A 23,018-nucleotide genomic window follows, 5' to 3' on the forward strand; every position below is an offset into this window, starting at 1 on the left:
GACTTTTGCTAAAGTACTGCCAATGAGGACAAACTGTTTAAATCTTTGGACATAAGCTGTAAAAAAGAAATGCATAAAAGAAGATAGATATAATAAACAAATTTCAAAGAAACACACGGTAAATGAAAAATAAATACCACCTATGTTATGGAGTTTAATGGATCACCAATCAGTGCTATGTCCAGTTCTGTTGTATTAAACACCCTCCATCATGATGCACTATCCAGGTTCTGACCATTGTCGCAGACAACTCAGTGGAGCATCTTCTCCTTAGACAATCTCGCCTCTTTGGAGGCAGCTGTGAATCTTCAACCTGGGAAGTAAAAATATGAGTTAAGAAAGAATGTTTTCTTTATGTTGCAAGAAATGATGAATGAATTTTATAAATAACAGCAAAGCACTGGAAGCTAGATTTTTGAGATGGAAGCTGTTATTTCCCAGTGTGCTCCTAGTAATACAAAACTGTGGTTTCTTATTGTAAATATTAGCACAGATCAGTGTATCAGTATTTACAAAATAAATTGTAATACAAAACTGTATTTGTCCTTCAAGCTCAGTTTAGCTGCAGTTTATTCATTACTCGTGGTTCGTGACAGTATTTTCCTACAACTTTATAACTACATGGCTATTACGTGACGTTCGGAAACTTTGTTTTCGAAATCATTTTAACGCTACATCAACATAAACTAGCAGGTTTTTTAAAAATAAGGAATTATGTCAACTATTTATTTATAAGTGCAATTCGACTTTCCAGTGTGCTGTTTACCCAGACCTCAAGTCTCCGAGAGATCGTATGTAGTGGTCCAAGGTCTAGCTGTTGGGAGTGGGAACACGGGTAAGTGGATGTATTTTGACTTCCACAGGACAAATAGGGGCACTTTTATGTCTCTGGAAGGAAGAAAAAACAAAGAAAGTAATAAGTGTGGCTTGAAAAGTCTGATTGACAGTGTGGTTACAGCTTAATCCTTGAAACATGTGCTGTTACAGCACCACTGGTAGTAATGTAATTTAACAGAATCTTTAAACTGGTGGCAAACAAAAAATGTCACAAAATCTTAATTGTATTCATTAAAATGTATAAGTGGTTATAAAATGATTAGTGTTTGTTTTCTTTGCAAAGATCCATGCAACTAGTTAATTTACTAAATAAAAAAGCATTACAAGAGTTATAGTTTTAGTAATAATACAGATGTTCCTAAATTTTGAATCAACAGAAATTATCTTGTCTTTACTTCAGCGTGTCAAAATTACACTGAAACATTACATTTTTATTTAAATCCCAAGCAGAAAACAAACAAGCAATACGATGCAAAAAAAAAAAAAAAAAAATCACTGGCCCAGAATCATAGATGATGCCCAGAATATGAGTTTGCCAAAAAAGTTTTTAGAATCATTTGGTGCATTTTCTGCAGCTTGTCTGTAGAGTGTCGTTGTTCTCCCCCTTCATGCCGATGCTGCATTCTCACCCTGTTGGGCCTTATGAACAATAGTACCTACAGGTTTAAAAATAAATGTACTATATTGGCATATTTACATTTATTAAGCTATTCCTTTTCAAATAAACCTAAAAGCCACTTCAGAGAGTTGCTTCTTTTTACCACACACTGTGTCAGCAGGTGCAGTTCAGCTGACAAGTTGCAATGAACTTCATAACTCAGAGATCATTTAGAAAATGTAATTAAATGAATAGATTTTTCATGTGGTAAAGTACATGTACTTTACATTAAACTTTTGCCTACTGGAGCTTTAAAATATAGCAGCAGCTAAATGCTATTCCATTTTATTAGACATGATATAATGCTGTTATCTTGCAGTGATTCAATAATCACCTACTAATCCTTTAAGGGGTACCTGAAGCGCGCAACATAGCAGACGTAAATAAATTAACAGTAATTGTGATTAAGAAAATCATTTTTATGCTTATCCAATTGAATGTGTGCCTTTAATCAAAATTCTGTTTTTAATGCTAAAATTTAAAAAATTGTTTGTATTCACTCATTTTCAAATTTACCATTTAATAAAAACACAGAAAAAATAGTAAACCACATCAATGTTGTTGTATTTTTTTATTATGCTAAATACTTTACCTGCATTTCTGGTAAGAAAACCAGGTTTAGTGGACTAATGTTATGGAATAGAATAGAATAGAATAGAATAGAATAGAATAAAGCTTTACTATCCCACGAATGAGAAATTTGGGTGTTACACAGCTCTTATAGCAAGGGAATATAAAATATAGAAGGAAGACACAAAGTGGTCCTATATACAAAAAGCAGCTGAAGTTTGTATATATAGGTAACAATGTAGCAAACAAGCTGATGAGTAAGATAACCCCCAAAAATGTCAAACTGTGTAATAGAGTCTGACAGCTGCTGGTAAGAATGACCTTATGCGTGATTGAAACAAACTGTCAGATCGTTGTTGCATTGTTCTCATGCTTTGGTTAACGTAAAAGTCCCTTCTAGGTCTCTCTTTCATGGCTCATTTGTTTACTCTGTGTTGTCACCACCTTTTTTGTCTTTAAGATTTCTGTGTAAAGCACATATCCCTCCTCTATGACACACTCACTCTTGGAAATCATTTAAAGAGCACAAGTCATACACGCTTGTCTTGTTTTGTAAATATGTAGAAATCGGATCGGTCGCTCTGAATGGTGTGTTGAGACACAAAATTTTAAAATTAGAGAGTTCTACACCAGACATAAGCTGAGTGCTAATTAGGAATTGACTCTGGACTGACTAGACCATTCCAGAACCTTCATTTTGATTAGTTTGTTTTTCTTTAGCCATTCAGAGGTGACCTTTCTGAATAATGACTATCACTGTGGTTCACTGAAGTCCAAAAGCCTTAGAAATGGCTTTGTAATCTTTTCCATGCAAATAGATATCAATTCATTTGTTTCTCAGATGTTTCTTTAGATTATAGGTTGTTTTTTGAGATCTTTTTGCCTGCTTCTGTTTGTCAGATAGGTTCTATTTCGGTGATTTCTTTATTTGCCAGGTCTTGCAGCACAGAGGTTATCACTAAACTGCCATTTAAGTAAACACTGTCATCGTAATCTCTCTCTCTCTCTCTCTCTCTCCCTGTATAACTGTATTGTTTCACAATTAAGAATAATAATTGGCATTTCACAGTAATTCACTTTAAGTTTGTGATTCCTGAGGAAGTGCGCTGATATTCCTCCTGGAAAGACAAAGAAAGACAAAGTGGCTTTCTACACTTGATCCATGACCTTTCATCACCTTAACAAAAGACATAAAGATATGAAAAATCCAAGTTGAACAGTCAGTCACCAAATCCATCTTGCCAGTTTTTTATTTCCCCCTGTGACTGCTAGTAATTATGCGGCTATAAATTGTCCCCTTCTGTGCCATATTTGAATTTGGTGTTGACAGCAAGTATCTAGTCTATCTCTTTATTTGATGTGTTTCTCCCAAACTTGCAAAACTGTGATTGCAGATATTTGACTTTGATTACAGGTCACAGAGCTGGGATCCCATTGTGATGGTGCTGACTGACTCTACTACAAAACATCTCTGAAGTACAATTATGAGAAATCCATGTTTTGGGGAATTTTAAGGTAGGTTTACTCCATCAAACATTGATTAGTAAACAGTTTATTCATTTTTTTCCCCGATAGTCCTTTGAAAGACTCTTACAATAGTACATTTAAGGCTACTTATGCCTTTGACATTGAACTCCTTGCAGCTGTTAAATGAACTAAAAATCAAAAGCACTGTTCTTATGTTTGTCCTGAGATTGGGTTTCATTCTTATTAGTTGAAGAAAATTGAATAAGACCAAGGGGCCCTTAACAGGATGTCAGTCAACGTAGTTTGAAATCAAGGAAACCAGTTTTACTCTATGTAAGCATTTATTGCAATCTAAAAGAAAAAATGTGCATAGAGTGAATACAACTTCACTAAAAAACAAACAAAAAAAATATTACAATGTTTGTTATTACTGCCCATTAGATAGCCTACATTTTATTTGTAAACCATGAAATCAACTGATCCACACCAAAGCCCAATTTTCCTGCTGTAAGGTGATAGTGTTAACACTGCACCACCTGGGATTTTTTTTAGAAGTGACCTTTTAATGCAGGCAGTGAGCAGTGATGGTTTCATTCTTTCAGGGAAATAAAGGCCGTATTAGTGTGAAGGGCAGTTACTAGCATGGCTTTTTTTGAGAAACGTTTTCTGAACAAACACTGCTATCTTAAAGTCCTGACTCAAATTACCTAAACACTGCACGACTGTTGAAAGGAAGTTGACGGGAATGACTCACTGCTAAATGGTGTGTTTCTAAATCTGAAACTTTTCAGTTTGTCTGTTTGTCACTGTTTACTGTAGCAATAAATGGAACAGAAACAAAAGGGTCTCTTTGCTGCTGTTGCCAGTGTCTAGAGTGCTAAGAAAAATAAATTCTACTTACTTGTCCAGTTCTGAGATAAAGTGATATGTTGACCTTACTGCACAATTACTCTATTTAAAAAAAAAGTGATGTTAAATGTAAAAAATAATAATAATTAAGAAGATTAAAAGCATTAGAGCATATCTCACATTCAAACTTTTCTCAGCACACTTTGGTTAAATCAAAATTTAGTCACACAACTGATTTAAATAATGTCATTATTGTGTTAGGGAACAGGGAAATATAATAATGGATTGCATTTATATAGCACTTTTCAAAGCGCTTTACAGTTCCACTATTCATTCACACACTGGTGGAGGCAGCTACAGTTGTAGCCACAGCTGCCCTGGGGCAGACTGACAGAAGCGAGGCTGCCATATCGCGCCATCGGCCCCTCTGGCCAACACCAGTAGGCGGGAGGTGAAGTGTCTTGCCCAAGGACACAACGACCGAGACTGTCCGAGCCGGCGCTCGAACCGGCAACCTTCCGGTTACAAGACAAACTGCCAACTCTTTGAGCCATGATCGCCCACGATTGTGTCTTCAAAATACCCATCATAGACATTTATACTACAAGTATATTTATAAAAGACAGCAAGTTAAACAGTAATGCTCTTTAAATGGAAATGATGTGTACTGTCATTTACATCTTTTTTTTTTTTGCCTGTCCCATTTGGTTCTTTAACCGTCAGAATTGTTGTCTGAAGACCAACAAGGATACCCAGTGGATTTATTTTGCCAAATGGATCATCATGGCATTGTCGTATTGGTCCATTTGATCAACCTTTGTTTTTATTATTTATTTTATTTTATTTTCAGTTGTTACAGACGGGACAGACATGAGTGAGGGATAGGAAAGGAAGAAAGAAAGAGGAAGGAAAAGAAAAACAGAAGGGGATTTATATATTTATTTTTACATTTATATTTTTACATTAATTTCCAAGATTTTCCATGTTTTTCTCCTGCCTCTTTAGTTTTATAGGATCCATTCACTTTGTTCTCTTTCTCTCTTTGCATCTTTATACCCCTCCTCACTTAGCTTAATGGGGTGACAACACACGGTTGCTCGTTTACAGCAAACATATCCAGCTCCGCCGTTCATCAAGGACAGTCCTTCCTTTATGATCAGGTTGTTGAGTTGGAGTGGGGGCGAGGGATGGGGGATGGGGGATGGGGGGCGGGAAGTGTTGGATAGGATGTTAAATTGCAATGCTTAGGCTACAATACTGCTCAATAAACACCAGAAGACGTCACTAGATATGTGATTTATTCACAGATAATAAATGTTTATCTGCAGTGACCTCAGAATAACCTTCATTTTCCATACTCACAGCCTCATACCTTTTTCAACCCATAAGGCGGGGATCAAACTAGATCATCAGGCAAAACATACAAAATTATATAATAATACAGATGATTGAAAATTTGAAATATTAAATAAGTATCCAAACGTAGCTGTTTTTTTGTTTTTGTTTTTTTACCCAGTAAATACCGTATCTTGGTCCAGTTGTTCCAATTGCAAATGTCAAAATGCATTACAATCTCTGTCAGTTTTCCTCAGTTAACAAACATAAACATAGAAGTGAGCCTGAAAATGTTTATGTGCCTGTGTATGGAGGCGTATTTCATTGACACTTAGCAACATTACATTTTTACAAAAGAAAAAAAATCACAGTGATGTTAAAAATGCTATTTTATCAACTTCCACATGGCTTTCTTACCTCACAAACGCATTGGTCCAACATATAAAGCCAGAAAACACAAGTGCTGAAAAGGTGCTTCTTGATGTTGCTCCTGTCTATTATTGTAGGGTCTTTATCTTACAATTTAAAAAAGAAAGAAAACCCCCTCGAATTGAACAGGCGTTAATACTGCCGAGCTTTTCGTTGATACTGCCATCGAAATAAAAGATTGCTGAGAATAGCTGCTGTTGGCAGTATGTGAGCTCACTATGTGTCAATTCAAGTAAAGTAAGATCTCCTACTTTTTCAAACTCTCTGGGTTAACATCGTAAAATGCTTGTTGTGCTCAGCTCACCTTTCTATGGAAAAAGCGTTTCTTAAGGACCGCTTTCTGCCCCTCTCTTTTCTTTCTTGTAATTATTTGATTTTGCTTTCTTGTAGAAAGACATGACTCACAGTGTGAATTAGCGCTCGCCTAGGCAGAATAAATCGGTTGTGCTATAAAGGTGAGTCAAGCGTGGGATGGACTGAACCATTTTGTGTTTTTCTAAATATATATTAATATGTACAGAAGTGTGCTTTGGACCTCATACTTAAATTTGAACCATCTCATTCATCATTTACTTTTCTCTCGTATTTATTTCAGACAGTTTCCATGTTTTCCTCCTGCGCCTTTTGTTTTACATTTTACCTCATCTTTGTCGCTCCATTCTTTGCATCTTCACAACGATCCTCACTTTGCTCTGTGGGTTGATAACACAAAGTTATACGTTTACAGCAAACATATCCAGCAACTCCCTGCTCTGCACCCATAAAAACTTCAAGGACAGCCCTTCCTTCCTAAACAAGAAGAGGATACATTGATTTGATGAGGGACATCAGGGTCAAAAGTGTTTTTTAATTACATGCTAGGTTTTTGTTGACAAAACTACTCCTTAAAGATTTTCCATAATGAATTTTACAAGATTACAAGTTGTAATTTTTTTTTTAATGTTTTTTCATTTCTAAAAATCTGTTCCTTCCATAAATGGTGAAAAATCCTAATCAATTAGAGATATATTTTTGCCTCATGGGGTTTCCCAAAGCAAATGGCAAATAACCCTCTCCTTCATCTCTTCTCTCACATTTATTTCAGACAGTTTCCATGTTTCTTTTCTAGGTTTTCTCCCTCACCTTTTTTTGTTTGACAGTATATCTCTTCTTTGCAGTTTCTTTCTTTCTATCTTTACACCCATCCTAACCTTGCTTAATGAGATGATAACATGCTTACATTGATTCACACGTTTACAGCAAACATATCCTGTAACTCCATGTACTCCGACCAGCCGGACATCAAGGGCAGCCCTTTCTTTTGCGAACAGGAAGAGAACATCTTGGTTTGATGAGGGATATCAGGGTCAATTTTTGAGCATAGCTATGTTCATCAAGGCACCTAGAACACACTAGGTCACTGATGATTGGTTTTGTAATTGTATGACCAGATTCGCGGTGAGGTTTGCTGTGCCCAAATGTATAGGGAGGGTTCATTGTGCATGTCTGGCGGAGGATCCTTGTTTGTTAGATCTTTAACTTCCCCTTTCAGCAACGCAAGGGTGAGAAGGATGAAGGGTTATCGAAGTTGACAGATCAATTGTGGTAGCTCTATTGCCGAGATATCTGCACTGAGTAGTGGCACCAACGCTGAAGGGAGCCATCAAGCTGAAGGAGTCCGACCAAGCGTGGTTAGCTGTTGGGCTTCTGGACACAGATGACAGGTACCCTTGGCAGTGACTGAAGCAAAAAAATTGAGTGTGGGAGCAGTTTAATCAACCCAACCCATGACCTATTGAGTTTAACCTCCACGCTTCCTTCCTCTAAGCTCCTCCTCCACAGGTATAAAAGTAAGCTGAAATTAAGCCATCTATGTTCAGGGCGGAGTGGAAGACGCAGGAGACAACTGGACTGAAAGAGGGAGGCAGAGTAGAGAGGTTAGACTGATTAACTGAACTGACTGCTGTCAGACTGCACTGCAACCATGGGAGTGACAGTAAGTTTGGACTGAGCTCGACAGTTTTGGATTGCTCAGGGTTGAATATTCTTGCAGCTTACTTACACATTAGCTTACATCTCTGTTAAATGTCTCTTCAACTGTGAAGAGACATTTTTCGAAATTATATAAACAATGACACATTTTAGTTCATTATGTAAAATCTGAAAGGCAACTTTCCAGGATGTTTCATGTTGTATCAGTTTTATTTAAAACCCTATTTTGTGACCCTGTGAAAACATACATTAATTTCTTTACAACTTTAGAAACTTAAAACATATTCTAAAATGATCTATTTGAATTTGAATTTGCTGTTCTAATATTTCACAGCATATCAGTTAACAATATATTATTCTTTAATTGTTGACAATAATTAATCATTTCGTTTCATGCAACTTTCTGCTTTAAAATCACTTTCGATTTTAGTCTTAATCAGAACTCCATTTTGTGACACTTTGTTCATAACAGAAAATGAAAGATGACTACAAACTGGCGGAAACCGCAGACCACGAGGAAAAGAGGAGCAAGAAGGGCAGAAAAAATAGGGATACGGAAGACCTGAAAAAAGAAGTTGACCTGGTGAGTACGTAAATTATGTGAAGCCACTCTGGGATAATCTCTCATGTAAGTGTTTGATTGGCACAATTTAAGCCAATATAGTATAAAGAGTTTATAACATGTGAAAATTCGTGTTCAAACACAAAAAGATTCTTATCTTAAAATGACTCTGTATGGAGCAATGTGTAAAGAGCAGATGCATTTTGTCCCCTGTGTCCTTCTGGAGGAATTTACAGGGACGTTTTTTTAAGCCTCAAATGACATTTTCATCTTTTTCTCTCCCACACTCTCCTTAGGATGATCACAAATTAAGCGTGGACGAGATTCACAGAAAATATGGAACCGACCTAGTCATGGTGAGGACTCCAAATATATGTCTTTGTTTTTGTGAGTGTTTGAGATGATAAGCACAGAGGCCAGGAAAGATCAGGCAGTCTTGAAGAACATCATGGTGTGCATGCAAATAATAGCATATATAATGTTCAAGATCTCAGTTTCTCACCCACTGTGAGCAGTATCTAGTTATGGAGTTCTGTTTTATTGGTCTAGTTTTACAAACCAAATTTTTCAAATTTGAACAAAATGAAAACTAAAAGACTTTTAATCCACACGAGCCACTATTTTTTTCACATCTCTTTTATAGGTAAGCATGTTAAACAACTAAAAAGCAATCAAATAATAATAACTTAATAATTTGCTATATGTTCTCCAGGCTGAATCTTTTTGAACTTTCTTGTTTTGCAGCCATTTGTTGCCCACTTGACAGCTTTTGTGTGGCCTGTAGCAAACATCAAATTTAACATTAGCTCATTTTGTGCATAAAATTGTAAAATTACAGAGAAAATACCACTGCCTTGCCCCAACAAGTAAAAAAATGGCACTGGAATCTTCTCTCTAATACAAGATTTAAAAAACTTAGATTTGAGCACAGATGCAGACATAATGAGAAAAGAGCAAGTTTAAAGTTTTTTTTTCAACCAGAGAGAAGTGAGGGAACAATAGAGGGAAGAAGGAGCGGCTCGGGCATATTGGACCACCAGACAGTGACAACTTTACACAGAAAATTTAGATTTTAAACATAAAGAAGGAAAAAAGGTTTTATTTGCAGTCAGTGCTTTAGTTAATGAACTGGTTTGTATGTAAAGCAGTGTCATAACCTACATTATAGACATGAATTATAAGCAGTTCAAGTGAAAATATATTTTGCAAAAAAAAAAGTATAACTCTATATATACTCTGTAACTCTAAATGTTCCACAAAAGGCAAAATTAAGAGGGTGACAGGAACCAGTAAATATACTACAATATTACTGTTGTAGGATGTAACTATACTGTACAAGACATGTACAGACAAGTCTTTTGAACTTCTGGGGTAACTGAGACATTGTTTTTAGGGTCTCTCCTCCTCCAGAGCAAAAGAGATCCTGGCCCGAGATGGCCCCAACGCCCTCACACCTCCTCCCACAACACCCGAATGGGTCAAGTTCTGCAAACAGGTAGGAGTCCAACATCCTCACCATGAAAACAGCAAACCTGTGTTTTAACTCACACATTATAAATGCAAAAAAGTGAGTACAACCACCAAAGCTTAAATGTTATTTCCTCTGGTTTCCAGCTGTTTGGTGGTTTCTGCATGCTGCTGTGGATTGGTGCCTTCCTCTGCTTTGTGGCTTATAGTATCCAGGCTGCCTCAGAAGATGAACCTGCAAGTGATAACGTAAGCGAGTCTTTATCTAAATTGTTAGTGTGACCATTAAGGATCACCTAACTCTCTCGTGTCTCTTCATGTAGTTGTACCTAGGTATCGTCCTTTCTGTTGTGGTCATGATCACGGCTTGCTTCTCCTACTACCAAGAGGCCAAGAGCTCCAGGATTATGGATTCCTTTAAGAACATGGTCCCACAGGTGAGACACTGAAAGGAAAACTAATGTAAATTCAACATATTTACAGCTTATATGAATTTAGAAACTGCAGTATTTTTTGCACAGTCTTAAGGGAAAAGTTCTGCACTGATGATACATTTTATCATCTGAAACTTTGCTGCTGGGATTAAATTCAAACCGAGTTAATCAAAAATTCCTAAAATCTTTGATTTCATAGCAAGCCCTGGTTATCCGTGACGGAGAGAAGAAAAGCATCAACACCGAGGAGGTGGTGCTTGGAGATTTAGTGGAGGTGAAAGGAGGAGACAGGATCCCTGCTGATCTGAGAATCATCTCTGCTCATGGCTGCAAGGTCTGTGCCTCAAATACTCTTAATGCCAGCAAACATTTTTGTAGAACATGTGTTTGATATCTACTATTATTTATTTAAATGAGAAGAAGACAGGCTGTGATGTTTAGTTAGTTTTAGACATAGTTTAGTTATGGCCGGCGACAGAGTCGAGCTCAGCCCTCAGTCCATTTACGTTAGCTAATCTTTTGCATGCAAGCTGACTGTTCAACTGTTCAACATTTTTATGTATCCCACTAGTAAATCTGAGAAGTTACTAGCTATGTTGATTGGATGTGGTGGTCTTCATTTTAAGTAGCTTTTCTTTGATCATATCATAAACTGTTCCCATTTGTTCCTTAAGTTTTTTTTGTTTGTTTTTTTACAAAAATATTTAATTATATTATTTTATATTATATTATAATATTATAATAATATAATATTATAATTATATTATTTAATTATAAATATTTAAAATATTTAATTCTGTGTTTTCATGTCACTGACCCCGTCACTGATCTTCGTTTGATTTTGTTTGTAATCTCTCAGGTGGACAACTCCTCCCTGACTGGTGAATCAGAGCCCCAGACTCGTTCTCCAGACTTCTCCAATGAAAACCCACTGGAAACCAGGAACATTGCTTTCTTCTCCACCAACTGTGTAGAAGGTAGAGTATGAACAGCTTGTGGTTGACAATTTGAATGTGGTTTTTATTTGATGAAACAGTAGTTTAGTGATGCTCGCTGGTAATCCACAAAATAAGAAGGATAACGAGGAAGAATGAAATCATCCATTGTTCTGTGGACTCGGTGTCTCTTCTCTTTTCAGGCACAGCCAGAGGAATCGTCATCAACACTGGAGATAATACTATCATGGGCCGCATCGCCACCCTGGCTTCCAGTCTTGAAGCTGGAAAAACTCCCATTGCCATTGAGATCGAGCATTTTATCCACATCATCACTGGAGTGGCCGTGTTCTTGGGTGTTTCTTTCTTCATCCTCTCCGTCATCCTCGGATATAACTGGCTGGAGGGTATTATCTTCCTCATTGGTATCATCGTCGCCAACGTGCCAGAAGGTCTCTTGGCTACTGTCACTGTGAGTTTTGGTGTCTAATGTCTAATGACATTCTCTGCAGATAGCTTATGTCTTACTGTCTGCAGTATGTCCTGTCTGTCTGTCATAGTTTTGAAAACATACGTTTTGTCTGTAGGTGTGTCTGACTCTGACTGCTAAGCGTATGGCCAAGAAGAACTGCCTGGTGAAGAACTTGGAAGCTGTCGAGACGCTGGGCTCCACCTCCACCATCTGCTCTGACAAGACCGGCACCCTGACCCAGAACAGAATGACCGTGGCTCACATGTGGTTTGACAACCAGATCCATGAGGCCGACACCACTGAGAACCAGAGCGGTACCTCTTTTGACAGGAGCTCTGCCACCTGGGCTGCTCTGTCCAGAACTGCCGGACTCTGCAACCGCGCTGTCTTCCTGGCTGAACAGAACAAAGTTCCTGTTTTGAAGGTGATAAACTTTCATTTCTTAAGGCTCTTGTGGTTGGCAAGTAAAAGCTTTGGTATTTTAAACAAGGCATATGTTGTGACTTATGAATCCATTTCACCAACTCTGTCTTTTTCTAAAAATCCACAGAGACATGTGGCTGGTGATGCATCAGAAGCTGCCTTGCTGAAGTGTATCGAGCTGTGCTGTGGCTCTGTTAGTGACATGAGAGAAAAATACCCCAAAATTGCTGAGATCCCCTTTAATTCCACAAACAAATACCAGGTAAATCATCCATACAGAGTGACAAATGTCAAAAATACATTGTACATACTATATATGCAGGAGGAACTGCAACCACGATCATGCTTTGGTTTGTGAACTTCTATAAATATACAGTCTGACTTCTTGTTGTTATCAGTGGAGTCATTCTTTGCTGGCAGGAGTACAGTTTAAGGCAATAAACCTTGACGGTATGTTGTTGTGGAAATGCACAGTAGTATACTTCTCTGAAGTCCAGTGCCTGCTCACATATATAGTTGGGACATTGCAATGTAAAGTCTCCATGAACAATTCCATGTGGTCACAAATAATCAGCAGGCACAGTGACATCTCCACCAATGCTTGCACTCACCGCTAGATGGTGAAATTCAAGTCACACTCAAGATCACCCTTGCAAATGTAGAACGCCTAATGAGGGCCTAATTTTTGAGACCTGAAAACCTTGCATTTAAATCAAGGCTTTCTGTTGCCCCACAGCTCTCCGTCCATAAAAACTCCACCCCTGGCGAAACCAAGCATTTGCTGGTGATGAAAGGAGCTCCAGAGAGGATTTTGGACCGCTGCTCCACCATCGTGATCCAGGGCAAAGAGCAGCCTCTGGACGCTCAGCTGAAAGATTCTTTTAATCGTGCCTATCTTGAGTTGGGAGGCCTTGGAGAGAGAGTTTTGGGTACAGCATCACTTCTTTTTATATCAGCATTTATGAACTGTTTGTTTACTGGAGAAAATTTAATCTAACAAGTACTTTCTGTGTGTCTTTTTCAGGTTTCTGCCACTATCACCTGCCTGATGACCAGTTCCCAGAAGGCTTTGCTTTTGATGCTGATGATGTGAACTTCCCCACTGAGAACCTGTGCTTTATTGGCCTCATGTCCATGATTGACCCTCCTCGTGCTGCTGTGCCCGATGCTGTGAGTAAATGCAGGAGTGCTGGAATCAAGGTATGATAACTTTTTGAATGAACAGATTTTAAACTTTCTCTTTTTTCAAACTGTGGTCAAAACTTAAATTAAGTTAAATATTTTTCTTATCTTTTCCCTCTCAGGTCATCATGGTCACCGGTGACCATCCAATTACAGCCAAGGCTATTGCTAGAGGTGTGGGTATCATCTCAGAAGGCAATGAGACTGTTGAAGACATTGCTGCCCGCTTAAAAATTCCAGTTTCAGAGGTCAACCCTAGGTTAGTTTTCTTATCAAGATTTATTTAGCTAGCTTTGAACATTTTGTGAGTATAAGAGGCAGCTGTTCAAATTAAATCAAGCTTGGCTAACGAAGGTTTTGACATCTGCAGAGCCTAAAACGCTTTTACCATTAATTCGTGCAAGAAAAAAGAATCTTGATATGGTTCTTAGCTACTGGCTTTCCTGTTTCTTCATCAGCAATACAAGACTATACTGGACTATAATCCTGAATCAGTAGTCACCCTCGTAACTCAAGTGCAAATAATACATAATAAATGCAACACATGTGATTCATTATCTGCAGTGGGAAGACAACAAGTAGAATATGTTGTAAATGTAGCTTTTTGCTGAATGTTCCATCATCAACTTTTGCTGAGCTGATGTTATTTTGTTTTCTAATATCCTTAACATAGTCTGTGCTTGGACACAGGATGTTGGATTACAGCTGCTGTTCGTTAATAGATGATTCTTATATAGTGCTTTCCTGCTCTACTTGAGTACTTGAAGTACTTTGTACAACATGCAACATTTATCCATTTATTCATGCACATTCACACACGAGCCAGCAACCTTCCAGTTAGCGAATGACACACTACTGTCATCCAGTTGTCCCTCATTTATTGTGGGAGTTACGTTCTAAAAATAACCTGCGATAAGTGAAATCCGCGAAGTAGCCAAGTTTATTTTTTGCAATTATTATAAATGTTTTAAAGCTGTAAAACCCCTCACTACACACTTTTTTCAGACAGGCATGAAGATTTTTACACTTTTCTCTCTTGTTTAAATACTCTCAAAGGTCAAACCTTGTAGAAAAACAAGTGCAGTATTATAGAATGAAACCAAAGGCACCCACAGGTGATGATGCTTCGTCGACATTGTTGTGTTTGTTGGGGAGAAAACTTACAAACTTACAGTGCAGCACTTCAGAGTCACACTGCAAGCGATCGAAGATTTATGTAAATTTGACAAGTTGAACGCAATCTGTACTATGCCGGAGACACTGCACAAGATTGATTGAAAATGGTCTACAGCCAATCAGGACGCAGAATAGAATGCGCATTAAAAAAAAAAAAAAAAAAAAAAAAAAAAAAAAAAAAAACCATGCAGAATTGCACAAAAAAAAAAAAAAAAAAAAAATTCAGCGAAACACCTCTGTACTAACACTGCTGCAATCTAATCTACAGGGAAGCTAAGGCCTGTGTCGTCCATGGTAGTGAGCTGAAAGAAATGACCCCAGAGCAGCTTGACGATGTGCTGAAGCACCACACTGAAATTGTATTTGCCAGGACCTCCCCTCAGCAGAAACTGATCATCGTGGAAGGATGCCAGAGACAGGTGAGCATCGCAGGGATTCTCACAGACACAGTTTCAACATTGTTTTGTTTAAAATGTATATAAAAAAATGCTTTCTTCCAGGGAGCCATTGTGGCCGTGACAGGTGATGGTGTGAACGACTCTCCAGCTCTGAAGAAAGCTGACATCGGTGTTGCCATGGGCATCGCTGGATCTGATGTCTCCAAGCAGGCTGCTGACATGATCCTGCTGGACGATAACTTTGCCTCCATTTTAACTGGAGTGGAAGAAGGTAACATCTATATCAAGACTTGGAACAAAAGTAAAATTCCATAAAATACAAAGCTTCGCATCAGCTGCTGAATTCCTTTTTCAGGCCGTCTGATCTTTGATAACTTGAAGAAGTCTATCGCCTACACTCTGACCAGTAAAATCCCCGAGATGTCGCCATTCCTCTTCTTCGTGCTTTTTGACATCCCTCTTGCCCTGGGAACTGTCACCATCCTCTGTATTGACCTGGGAACTGACATGGTGAGATTTTGCCTGATTCTGTTCAATTCAGTTTAATTCAATCTATGTAGAACAAAATCACAACAACAGTCACAACAACAATGATTTTAGAAGGAAGAATCATCCACGCTGTTTTATCTTTAGCACATTCCTGGAGTTTAACTAATTGTTGTGCTATCTGGCCTCTTAGATAAATAAAGTTTGGTATTATCCACACAGCAGTAAAAGTCGATGTAAAAGGGAAGCATGTATAATGTAAACAGAATTGGTCCTAGCAGGGAACCCTGTGGAACTCCATAATTAACCTTAGTGTGAGAAGAGGACTCTCCATTTACATGAAGAAACTGTAGTCCATTGGATGGAAAGGATTCAAACTACTGTAGCACAGTACCTTTAATACCAGCAGTATCACTGAAGCTGTTTCTGTGGTGTAATGTGGTCTACAAGGGAGAGAGTCTAAATAAATGTCAGTAGTATTAAAGCTTACTGTGAGTAATGATATGTTTGTGACATTGTTATAAATGTTGTTTTTTAAATCGTTCAATTATTATTTGTGAAGAAATTAATAAAGTTATTTATACTTAAGTAAGTTGGGTACAGTGCTGAAAAGAAACCTGCAATTTTTGCTGTTTTCCTTGATCAGAGATGAATAGGAAGATGTCCTGGGTTTTTCTTAGATCAACAATCTCTTTTTGAAGGCTAAAAGACAAATCTCTTTGTTAATGAGGGGGCATTTCCTCTCCAGCTTACTGAATCTGTTCTACACAGAAGCTCAAGCGGATGATAATGCATTTATGGGTGGATAATTAGTTTTTTCTTTTTCTTTTCTTGTGCCATGACAGGTCCCTGCCATCTCCCTGGCCTATGAACAAGCTGAAAGTGACATCATGAAGAGGCAGCCTAGAAATGCCCAAACAGACAAGCTGGTGAATGAGAGACTCATCAGTATGGCCTATGGGCAAATTGGTAACACATTGTTCACTGTTTAACCTTTAGCTATATCAAATCTGTTTTTAATACTTTTGTGCTGTTTTAAGCCTTCCTCTATTGCCCCCTGCTGGATTTTGTTTGTACTGCAGACACTAAAACACCTTTAAATATCATATTTAAATGCATATTACTTTATTAAATTTAAAGATTTTTTGTTTGCAGGCATTAAAAATGGAATCTGTCAGTTTTTTTCAGGCAAATCTGATCATTATTTAATTTGTTAATAGGTTAAGCGTGCGGCATTGTTTCAAACAATTAATGTGTTTAATTTTCATTTAACATGGATTTGCAGAGTATTACATTGACATGTCATATTTGCTACTGCTTTCTTTATGAAGAGACAGCCACAGTTGTTATTTATATTTGTCATTAGTAAAAGTTGTAACCCTGTCTGATAAGCGTTCTTTGATGTTTTTGCTTCTTTTAGGTATGATGCAGGCCTTAGGTGGCTTTTTCACTTATTTTGTCATCCTGTCTGAGAATGGATTCCTCCCCAAAGACCTGGTGGGAATCAGAGTGTTCTGGGATAACAGATATCTAAATGACCTGGAAGACAGCTATGGACAGGAGTGGGTCAGTCACAGTAATGTTACTAACTTTACTCCGGACTGTGAGAATTGTAAGATGTGTGTGTTTTAGTGGTATGTTTCAGTGATTCAGTCTTAATTTAGCTTTTGTCCCCCAGACGTACGAGCGCAGAAAGATCGTTGAGTTTACCTGCCACACAGCTTTCTTCACAAGTATTGTGATCGTCCAGGTGGCCGATCTGCTCATCTGTAAAACCAGGACCAACTCCATTGTGAAACAAGGAATGAAGTATGTATGCACAGATATACATGAGATCTCCAATAACAACTGGGACTTTGGAACCGCCATTTTCCAAATAAACCGGCAAATAAGTCCAGTTTTAACGAGATTAGTCTCCGCTGTTTTATTGATTCTTACATTTATTTATTTCACAGGAACTACGTTCTCATCTTTGGCATCTTTGAGGAGATGGCTCTGGCTGCCTTCCTGTCATACTGCCCAGGCATGGACATTGCCATCAGAATGTACCCTATGAAGTGAGTAAAAACAATGTGATAGGTTTACACTATGATTTTCTACACTGTAATTATACAAATGAACCAAAACACTCAGCAGGCATGAAGATTTTTATGCCTGCTGAGTTGCTACTTTAGAGAAATCGCTATATATTCATATTGCAAAGTTTTGCTATTTCACCAATGTTTTTGTGGCTGCCTAGTTTGCCATCTTCATTTATGCGAAGACAATCATGTCCTTGTATTTTATTAAATGGAGTTTTAGCTTTGTTAATATAAAATAAAATATGTTTATTACTGTCAATTCCACTTTGTAGTAAAGGGTTGCTCTCCTCTAAAAAGAAAAAAGTTAAGACACTTTTAGGCTCATCGGCTCAGAAATTCATACAATCTTGCCAAAGAATATCCAAGAGGACCATAAAACATTTGCATTAATTTGTTTACTTTTCCTGTGGGTGTTGTTTAAATGTTGTGCAGTATATCTATGTGTGCATTATGACATTGAAAGGGATCATGTCCATATGGTCTCTTCTAGACGTGACCAGTAACAGGAATTTTAAGATCAATACTGACACAAATATTTGGTGATTTCAGAACTGATACTGGCCAATTTTTCTCTTTCAGACAGAAAATATGAACAGCTTTCCTGTTATTTGTTATATGTAGTTATATATGAGTCCTTGATGTGACAATGATGTTTTAAAACAGTCTTTCTTTGTCGTGGATTGCTTGTTTATGCTCTGTCCAACTTTGTTCGGGTTAGCTGGGTTTTGTGTTTGTGGCGTTTCAAATATGTGTTGCCAACAGGGAAGTTGCAGAGTGCCCTCTGGTAGGCAAACTTGCAACATCAATGGTCATAAAATGACTGAAGGCTTTTTTTTTCTCCCCATGTCTACCTTAGGCCAATGTGGTGGTTCTGTTCCGTTCCCTACTCCTTCCTCATCTTCATCTATGATGAAGTCAGAAAATATATCCTCAGACGCACCCCAGGAGGTAAGAGCTTCCCAGCTCTTTGTTTTACTTTCTGACACACCTAGGACACATTTTTGCCTGTAAACTCTGTATTTAAATATTAGTGTAGGGGAATGCAAAGGTCATAATTTTTTACATTCTATCTAAAGGGTTTGAGAAACCACAAACTGAACATCAGAACAGCAAAAAGTATTAAGAGTGAAAGCTGGAAAAGGTTGATTATTCCAAGAAATGAAAATAAACTGTGTACTGAGGATCAGACTTCAGTTCAGAATTGTACAGGATGTAAATCTAATAATATAAAACCCAAATACACAAACATCTAGCTCATCTAGGGTCATATGACTTCATCCCAGGGTGAATATTAATGGCCTCGCTCATTATATCTTCTCATAAGCAACCCTGAGACCAAACTGACACCCTCAAATGTCCCTGAAGGGTAGAGCTCCTAATAGCATCATCACCAAAATCATGGCTGCAGTTTATCTTCTTTATAATCCCCAGTCAAGTCATTTTTTCCCCAATAACTGTCAGTAAACATAAGCAAAATCAAGTAAAGACAGATAAAAATTAGATAAGTTGGCCACTCTATAATTTTTATTAGAATTTTTCGTTGGATTTGTCTGTAAAAGACAAAAGGAAGCATCTAAACTCTCACATTTGTGGGTGTGTGAATGCACAAGTTGTGTAAAGTGCTTTGAGTGCTCAGAAGAGTAGAAAAGAGCGCTATAAGAACCAGTCTATTTACCATTTACCACATTTGACATGAAACATCACACTAATTGTGTCTCATTTGATTTCTAGGTTGGGTGGAGTTAGAGACATACTACTGAGCCAACATGACATGGGCTTGAAGGATGTGCGTTTTTCATTACCATTTTATGCAATCTTACATTATTAATATAAATATATATTTATCAGCGTGTGTCACAATAAAGAACTTCTGTTGTACACTGAGGCTGCCTGCATGTTAGTTTCTTTTGTACACACTTTTCTCGTAGGTTTCTCTGTTGTGTTAGCAGTAAAAATACTGATTCAGGATGGGGGATGGGGGGGGGGGGGGGGGGGGGGCGTCCCTGAAGCTTCAGCAGATATAGGACCTGTGATTCATTTCCACCTTTCCACAGTCCTTAGTTTGGTACAAGCAATGTGTCACAAATAAAAAAGTAACATATTGGGACATTTTTCTAATAATTTGCTGAGAGGTTTGAGTCCATTTTGTTCAAGAGCACAGAGTATTTTAATGGGCAACGTGTTTCAATTTTTCCCCTCCCCTTCGCTGTTTGTTTCTTTGTACTTTTACAACTGCCACCAACACCAGCACTACCACCACCTTTACTAAACATGGTTGAGTAGCTACAAAGAGTCATAAGTGTACTAGAAACACTTCCAACAACCCCCACAGGCCCGCCAGTGAGCCAAGCCTTCCTCCTCACTGCAGATTCCAAAGAACAGGAAGTGCACATGTTGATTTTGTGAGGAACATCAAAGTCCTTTGGTTAAAGGGTAATCGTTTTTTTACATTTTATTAGAGAAGTTAAAGATATTGTTGTCTCTTCAAGGGTACAGTGTGTTCCAGGTACTCTGTGTTGCTCACTTATTCACTGAAACCATCTCAGTTCAACTTTATGACTTTGCTTTGATTTCTGCTGTCCGCAGAAGTGCTGAGGTGGGGCTTCCAGTTCCCAAACCTTTTGGTTCCTGATAGCATATCAGTGAAACCAATTAAATCGTATTTGTAAATTGACTTTGCCCAGATTCTGAGTCACGGTAAAAAGAAAGTACACCCTCTTTTCTAAGGGTTTAAGGATCAGTACATAATAGAAAAATCTGGTCGTTACGAGGTTTTAAAGTTAGTTAAATACAACCTTCAATAAATAGCAAAGCATGAATAGTCCTTTTACGTGATTGTTCAAAATTTAACTTCACCCAAAGTCAAGGTCACATTTGTCATTTTACAGACATTTTTCCATTTTTACAGCCTGACCTTCACACACACTGCAGAAATTCCACCAAATCCTTGCTCTTCATGTAGGAACATTATTGAATCCGAATTAGTTGTTAACATAAGGTTCTTGATAATTCTGGCAAAGTGATAAAAAATGATGACAAAAAAAATGTGAAACACTAAATAATTTGATGACTGGTATCCTGTTAGATGGTGATGATCATGATCTTCATGGTCATGATCATGGAGGGAGTGGTCCTACTGGTTGACTCCCACATTAGGAAGGCGTGGTTGGGGCTTTCCTTTCACCATTATGCTAACATCAGTGAAATGCTGGTGAATTCACATATTTCCATGCATTTATGTGTCACTGATCATCCTGAACTTTAACTTTGTCAAGTAGATTACTTTTTACTGGATGTGACTCTTTAAAAGCCTCATTGATTCCTCAAAGGATTCTAATTGTCTTTATTTTCTGTAATACAGTAAGTCAAGAGCACATCACTCTACTGCTCAGCTTTACACATTTCAAAAACCTTGAAACTGCTATGGATTGTAAGCTGAATGAACTAATACATCCTCGAAGTTTCAATAAAGGACTGGGAGTTAGATTTATCAGGTAGATGTGCAGTAATACAGAACAAAGGGTTGTTGCTGAAAAGAACAGTGCAGATCTGTGCACCAGGATTTTAACAGTATGCACAGAGCAATTCGAAGCACTAAAGCAGTTTTATTCCTCCACCACATTGGATCATCTATCTCCATCTCACCCTATCCCTAGCATTCATTTCTGTCACACCAACCATCTACAGGTCATTCTTCACATTCATTAATCTTCTCTGAGGTTTTACTCTTGTCTACCTGCCTGGCAGCTTCATATTCACCATCCTTTTTCTAATATATCCATTAACCCTCCTCTACACATGTCCAAACCATGTCAGCCTTGCCTCACTTTATCTTCAAATCACTCAAGCTGAGCTTTTCCTCTGATGTTCTCATTTGTAATCCTGTCCCAATGAAAATCTAAGCATTTTCAGCTCTCCACTCCTGACTTCCTCATGCAGTACCACAGTTCCTCCTTTGGCACCCTATCATATGTTTTCTGTAGATCCACAAAGAAGCACAGTCGAAAAAATCAACTGCATTCTTTGCCAGACATCCCCAAAGCTCCACAAGTATGTCATATGAACCCACTGCCACTCTTCAGTGTGTTCATAGCTGTCCTTACTTCCTCCTTACTAATTCTCTACTGCTCATCCTTTCCGACATGATCTTTCTGTCCAGCCAATCGATATAGTGTTTTTGTTTTTCCTTAGTGCCCAGCCTTGTGTATGAGTCACTGTAACCCTTTGCCTTTTTGACTTCTTTCTCTTTGCCTCCCACTACTCCTCCCCACTTTCTTCATCACACAAATGATTCCACTCTTTCTTTGCCAACATCTTTTGAATATTTTCCTCTCCTAATGGCATCACCATCTCCTCTTTACTCCATCCAGAGGATACAGTAAGTACCTTCTTGGCAGTTACCCTCACCACTTCACTTATGCTTTCCCAGTCACTGGGTAAGTCTTCACATGTTACTCTGTCACTGGTGACATCAGCTGAGATGAAGATCTCTGAGAGTGAAAGTCAGAACCAACTTCTTGCCTTTCCAACAGAAACATGGAACGAGTGGATGCCTGGCTGTTGGGAGCAGGATCCCAGGTAAGTAGAGCATTTTTGGGTCTGTCTACATCCATCATGATCCCCACTGTCAAATAGAGGGGCAGTGTCGTGTAGTTAAAAAACAGAATGGAAAAGTATGTAATCAGTGTGACCAAAAGTAGTTATGTGATTTTACATGATCTTAAAGTCTATGACCTAAAATTTCCAATGTGGAAAAGCAGCCCGACTGTACATTAATATTTTGCCTGCTGGAGTTTTAAAATATAAGCTACACAATCATTATTCAATTTTAGCGCACTTGATGTCCTTCCTTCGAAGGAGAAACAGACAAAGTTTGTCCGTCTGTCTGTTTGTTAGCAGTCTTTGGTGCACAGCTTTCATTTTCAGTTCAAGCTTATTTAATTTGGGTGAAAATGACATCAAGTTCACACAAATTGTGAAAAGCAGTAAAAACTATACATTACCCACACATTTTTATGGATTGTGTTCAAAATTCAAACAATATACTAGGCCCTGAGGGACATGGCTCCCTAGGTTGGCGAAACATTTGACCTTCACCATCATATGAGCACTGAAGGTCAAAGTTGACCTTGAAGAAACATTTCAAGACCAGATCATATGATATGAAAGGGCATGGCAAGAGCTATACAACACGTTTTTTTCCTGTATGATGCCTACAATGTCACAATGACACCATAACAGGCTGATATGTTGTAATAAACACATCATTAGGCATCAAAGTTTTAG

General features: G+C 38.0%; 2 protein-coding genes across 2 annotated transcripts in view; both read left to right on the forward strand.

Annotated features, from left to right (window-relative positions):
- The first annotated feature begins 7,833 nt into the window (after positions 1 to 7,833).
- Positions 7,834 to 19,615, forward strand: LOC146491724 (sodium/potassium-transporting ATPase subunit alpha-1-like). The gene is made up of 23 exons (XM_085151812.1): positions 7,834 to 8,120; positions 8,589 to 8,699; positions 8,975 to 9,034; positions 10,072 to 10,173; positions 10,293 to 10,394; positions 10,469 to 10,582; positions 10,779 to 10,913; positions 11,439 to 11,556; positions 11,718 to 11,986; positions 12,102 to 12,410; positions 12,537 to 12,671; positions 13,146 to 13,338; positions 13,434 to 13,609; positions 13,714 to 13,850; positions 15,036 to 15,186; positions 15,268 to 15,436; positions 15,521 to 15,675; positions 16,497 to 16,620; positions 17,072 to 17,217; positions 17,330 to 17,460; positions 17,607 to 17,708; positions 18,589 to 18,680; positions 19,464 to 19,615. Exons 1-23 carry the CDS (start codon positions 8,109 to 8,111, stop codon positions 19,490 to 19,492), a joined length of 3,072 nt encoding a protein of 1,023 aa, XP_085007938.1. The 5' UTR covers positions 7,834 to 8,108; the 3' UTR covers positions 19,493 to 19,615.
- Positions 19,616 to 20,899: 1,284 nt separating this feature from the next.
- Positions 20,900 to 23,018, forward strand: part of LOC146491725 (sodium/potassium-transporting ATPase subunit alpha-1-like) — a 66,918-nt gene continuing 64,799 nt past the window's right edge. Inside the window, exon 1 of the mRNA XM_085151809.1 lies at positions 20,900 to 22,310. The gene's annotated coding sequence lies outside the window, so the exon portion shown is untranslated. The remainder of the gene's footprint in view (positions 22,311 to 23,018) is intronic.

This window comes from Neolamprologus multifasciatus, chromosome 23, assembly GCF_963576455.1.
Source record: "Neolamprologus multifasciatus chromosome 23, fNeoMul1.2, whole genome shotgun sequence".
NCBI lineage: Eukaryota > Metazoa > Chordata > Actinopteri > Cichliformes > Cichlidae > Neolamprologus > Neolamprologus multifasciatus.